Source organism: Danio aesculapii, chromosome 20, assembly GCF_903798145.1.
Source record: "Danio aesculapii chromosome 20, fDanAes4.1, whole genome shotgun sequence".
NCBI lineage: Eukaryota > Metazoa > Chordata > Actinopteri > Cypriniformes > Danionidae > Danio > Danio aesculapii.
In genome coordinates this window covers 42,133,832-42,139,831 of record NC_079454.1, presented here as the reverse complement: position 1 = coordinate 42,139,831, position 6,000 = coordinate 42,133,832, and the positions used below count along the sequence as shown (strand labels likewise).

General features: G+C 34.4%; 1 protein-coding gene across 1 annotated transcript in view; it reads right to left on the bottom strand.

Moving 5' to 3' along the window:
- man1a1 (mannosidase, alpha, class 1A, member 1) overlaps positions 1-6,000 on the bottom strand; it is a 113,246-nt gene that overhangs the window by 21,362 nt on the left and 85,884 nt on the right. Inside the window, 2 exon segments of the mRNA XM_056480625.1 lie at positions 5,848-5,925; positions 5,927-5,964. Of these exon segments, the coding sequence (XP_056336600.1) occupies positions 5,848-5,925; positions 5,927-5,964 (116 nt within the window).

The following is a 6,000-nucleotide window of genomic DNA, read 5'->3' as shown; positions in this document are numbered from 1 at the left end:
GAGAGATCAGGGCTGTTGATATAGTGAAGAGCCTCTACTCCTCCATTCTGCTCCAGGGTTGGATTTCTCTGTAAAGCAATCTGAGCAGTGTGTAAAACAACGCAATGTGGGTAATGAGGATTCAGGAACGACCTCATAACCAAAAATGCTAGACATTTAAAATATCAAGCTAATCTGCAAGAAATGTTGGTGTTTGATTGTTTGTGTGTAATTTGTGTCAGTGAGCCTGTATATTTTAAGTTGTAATATTTTTATTTGTTGAGTGTTTTTAGATCTACCTGTCCAGAGACTGCAAGTGGAAAATAGCAGTTTTCCTCACACAAAACATACTTCCTTTTTAAGGTCAATGCATTGTTGTGCATTTCCCTATCAAATAAATACATTTAAATTCAAATTCAAAGAACAATGGTGACATTTACCCTAACTAATGCATTGTTATTACTTATGCGGAACATTTGTTATTGTTATGCCTGGCGTTAATACTTCTCTGTGTGTTACAAGACACATGAATATTGTTAGTTGTTTGGAACCCAGGCTCATTGGAAATGTGTGCCCAGGAATACATTTTTGAGAACTGACAAATACGTACCCTGGACTACGTTTTTCTTGCAGTTTTTGTTTTCTCAAATCCACTAGGGGCGGCGTGTACTTTTTTTGACAATTTCAATTATGTTACTGGGGCACGTTTTCTCATACATGTAATTTATCGTAAATTCACCAAAGGCCCCTGTGTATATTTCTGCGCATATTTGTCCTTCTCGTGTAAGTCTGTGAGAGAACTCGGTCGACTTGTTGTTGTGTATAATATATTAGCCTGATATCAACTAACCCACCCGCCCCCTTTCCTTAACCCAACTGATAGTGTTTTCAAAAGCAAACTAGAAGAGAAAAGCCAATGTGGCAGCGTGCTTCTACCACAACTTCACACAAAGCATGGGACGATAACCGTTTTCAAGGTTTACCGCGATTTGGAAAAGTCAAGGTTATAAACCGCCAAAATGTTCTGTCATACCGTTCCTATGGAATATATAAGACTTTTTTTTTTGTAGGACAACAGAAAAGCAGAAAAATTTAAATTGTAAAGAAATCTGTTTTTCAAATTAATGATGACAACAGAAAGTCCAATCTATTTTAAGTGTTTCTCAAATTAAATTATGTTGTGTTCAAAAGGGAAAAAAGTTTAGTTTTTTTACCCAGACACACAGTTCACAACCAAGCAATCCAGTCATGCTGGAAAAGCCATCCATATGCTGCTAAGCAGTCAGCTGGACCACCCCGTCGCATTTGATTTACACAGGAAATGCAGGCATATGAACCCGTGAGCACATTTGTCGGTTCTCAAAAAATGTACACCAGGGCACATCTTCCCAATGAGCTTGAGTTGTTTCAATATAGACATACTGAGATGATTTCTCACAACAACATTTGCAGCCAAAAACAGGAAAACTTTATGCATTTTGACTGTTTGTTTTTGTGACAACTGTTTTTTGGATTGAAACATTGTTTGAAAAACACAAATATGAAAATGAGTTACAAAATGGAAGTTTTTGAAAATTCCACCATTGTGATGTCCATGTAAGCATTCGAAAAAGTCTTTTAGACTAAATGTTTAAATGTTTATTAGAGTGCATGGTATGTGTTTAGAGAGGTGTAAATTAATTAAACACAAGTGTGAACAATCACAAAACAACGGCGAAGAACGTGGGAGTGTTGTTGTTGTGGATGGGAGAAAAAGGAGACATCTGAAAACGAAGGCGGGGCTGCAGACATTCACCTATCTGATTGGGTTTTTTTTCTCAATATTAATTAGCCTACACACAGTTCAGTCCTGCATCCTTTCCTTATGTTCAGACTTCGTAAGTTTGATATGGAAAACAACTCCCAAGGACATGTTGGGTGAATCTTAAGGGGAACAGTGTACTTTATAACATCTTTCAATCACCCTGGCTACGTTGTTTCACTTAAGAATAAATGAAAACATGATATAAGGAACTGCCTATTTCATTTTGATATAACAACTTAACAGACACCAAAATGTTGAGGCGTCATGTAGCTACATATTTATATGACCATCATATTCACTGTATGCGTATTTATAACAAAGCGGAGCCTATAACATAATTGGCCTCCTTTCACTTTCATTGAAAAATACGAAACATAATCTCTTTTGCTAAATATCAGTTTTAATAATCAATATTGGCCATTATAAAAGTATAATGTACAATAAGTTTTTACAATATAGGAAATAAAAGCAAACAATCAGTCAAATGTGCAGAATCAGTGTATGTGGTTGCATAAATTAATATATTAACTTAACTTTGTGCTCAGCCAAAACATGTTACCTGAGTTTTAAGCCGTTCTAAAACTAAAACATATTAGTGTAAACCGGGCATTTTTGGCAATTTTCACAGATATGTTTAAATCCAAATCGTTTTGAAAATGTATTGTAAATATGAAACAATTTTTAAAACCGTTTTTTAAGCTACATCATTGTCATTTAAATGTAGCCTAAAATGCTAACTTTTGAAAATGGAGTCATGTTTATCTACAGTTGCTCTTTGACTGGTCTTCTGAACCATTGCATATCATTTTCTGAGACCCTCTCATGATTGTTACATAAGCACCTTGAGATTTTCTGAAATAATAATAATAAAATAAAGAAATAAAAATGCCAGTGCCGACAAGGAGCGTTTTCATTTTAAAATGTCATTTTAAAACAAATGGCACCAAGGATTAATCATCTCTCACAATGTAATCAATAAGTTGCCAATGAGATTGAATCACTTCGAGAGAGCACTACTCTGAATGGTGATGATGTAGCTTGACTCATAGCTAGCCTTACTTACACAACTAAACACCTTTTAGCTTCTCAAAGAATACTGGATGATAGCTGAGGTCAATTGAAGCAGCATGACTAAACTTTCAATGGCTACAATTATTCCACTGTAAAAAAAAAAAAAAAAAATAGAAGCTTTGGTGCATCAGAACGGGTTGCTTAGTATTCCAGAGACAAGCTGAATATTAATAACCATTTCACAGGGGATTTTTGTGGACTCTTTCATTGTTGGAATTGCTTGAGGGTAGAAAGAAAAGCCTTTCAATTAAAAGTTGTTTAACACTCTTCATTAAAGGATTGGACCCAGATACAGTCTTCTCTCCTGCCTTAAACTGAGGCGTACTGAAGGTATACTAGGATGTACTGAACAACTTTCCATGCCTAACTAGAAATGTCTAAATACAGAGGCAATAGAGAACTGATCCAACATCAAACCAAGCAATACTTTTGTCTATATTCTCCTTCATGCATCATGTCTTTATTTGTTTATCAACTATGTTTAGTCATTTCTGGAATGATCGGTAGGATGCATTGATTACAGTTTCTTTTAATTAAGCAGATTTCTAATGAGGAGTTTCAGCATCAATTTACAAAATCCTCAATTGTTTTATTGAATTTCCCTGTAAATGTATTCAGTACTGATAACAAAAACTAACTAACTATCTAACTAACTAACTAACTAACTAACTGTTTCACAGTATTTAAGCAGTTTTACACAATCCTTAATTGTTTTGTATTATTAAATATACCTGTAAATGAATTCAGTTCGATGAACAATCAAACTGATTACCAAATTAAATACTAAACCAACTACCTAACCAACCAACCAACCAACCGCCAAACTAACTGTCAAACTAAATAACTACCAAACTATATACCAAACTAACTAACTTCCAAACTAACTAACTGACAAACTAAATAACTACCAAACTATATACCAAACTAACTGCCAAACTAACTATAAAACTAAATAACTACCAAACTATATACCAAACTAACTGCCAAACTAACTACCAAACTAAATAACTACCAACTAACTAACTGCCAAACTAACTACCAAACTATATACAAAACTAACTATTAAACTAATTACCAAGCTAACTAACTACCAAACTAACTAAATGCCAAACTAACTAACTGCCAAACTGACTACCAAACTAACTACCTAACCAACCAATCAATCAACCAACCACCAAAATAACTAACCATCCAATTAAACAACTAACAACATTTAATTTCCAAATAATAGATTTTTCTGAATAATTTTCCATAAATTATTAGCCCATTTTTTTCTACCAAATATTTTGCTAAATAATAACAGCTCTGCTTTCAGGTTTACTCGCACATTAGCAAATATTTATAATTTGGTATAAATCGCATCAAACAGACAGATTTGCTAAATTATACTACACTATGGCAGGAAAAAAACAATGCGCACTAAAACACCACCAAAATGCAATAAATATGCATCTACCTCGTAAAACACATCTATAGCTGTTCGTTTAAAACATAAAAAATATGCTAATTAAGTTTAGAATTAAAGATCAAAAGAAAGGACATCTGGAATCAAAATTAAAAGCTGAAAAAATGGCAGAATGCAAGAGACGGTTTATTTAGTCTGGAGATGCTTGGCTCAGATATGGAAAGTCTCCTCAAACGTTAACATCAAATTAGTAATAAATAAAAAATAGGTGGATGAAAACACAGCTATTCTTTCATTATTGGGATAGCCACAGTCTTACATGCCACAACAGGGATATAGGCAAAAATATGAATATTGGCATGGTGAAAAAACTAAAATTTACAAAGTACAACGTTTGCATTAGTGGTCAACCGATATATCGCCACGGCCGATATATCTTTTAATATTTGTCATTTTTTATATATTGTACGTTTCTCTTATGTGTTCAAGCTGGGACTTTTATCAGTTAAAAATTGACCGTTGCTGCTTTCTAGGATATTGCCATTGGCCTTAAAAAAATCCATATCGGTTGACCACTAGTTTACATTTAGAATGGTATTAGCAATATTTTATGTTGAGCCTGTAATAATTTATTTGGCCAGATGCTTGTTTAGCAAAGCTTGTAGGTTTCAGTCGGCAATTATGGCTGTGCAATATGATGATGAAATATTTAATGGACTAAATAAAAAGTCTATTGTTTTTGCATTATGCTTGTTTATTTCATGGTGTAGCAAAATACATCATTTCAATATTTCGATGATCGCAGTCTTAAATGCCACCACAAAATGGCAAAAATATTAATAACAGCAAAGCAACAATGCTGTAAACTTGAAACTACAATGTGTAAATCAGAGGTCAACCGATATATCGTCATGGCCGATATATCAACTAAAATTGTTTCAAAATATCGTAAGTTTTTTCTTTTGGATGATGTGTTCAAGATGGGGCTTTTATTGGCTAAATATCGGCCACACTGCTTTCTAAGATTTCAGCATTGGCCTTCAATAAACCTATATCAGTTGACCACTAGATTACATTTATTAATTTATATAGCAACATTTTATGTTGATCTTTCATATTTGGAGTGTTTTATAGTTTATTAAAATTTATTTTATATTTCTATATTCACAATCAATCGTTTGGGACAACGGGGTTAAACCCCTACTCTTTACGAGAAGTGCCATAGGATATTTAATGACCGCAGAGAGTCAAACCTCAGTTTAACGTCTCATCTGAAAGATGATGCTTACTGACAGTATAGTGTCCCCATCACTATACTGGGGCATTAGAACTCCTAAGCCCCCTGCTGGCCTCTTTAACACCATTCCAACAGCAATCTAGTTTTCCATGTGCAGATAATGACCAGGCTCAGCCCTGCTTAGCTTCAGTGAGTAACTGGTCTTGGGCTGCACGGTGATAAGGCTGTACTTATATTGTAAATTAGATCTTCACAGAAACATTTCTCACATGTACAGTAGTTTACAAAGCATTTATGAGGATACGAATAAATCAGCTTATCAGAAATTAGTATAAAATGCTCAAGACTCACCATGTTAAAGTCGAGGTTCTTTTCCACCCATTCGGTAGCGGCTTCAAATTCGTCATACATCTCCATAATGTACAGCGTGGTCCAGTGCATCCACAATGGTGGCTCCTTTGAGACTACCTGCGGATAAATATGACAACAAACCATTTGAGAAGG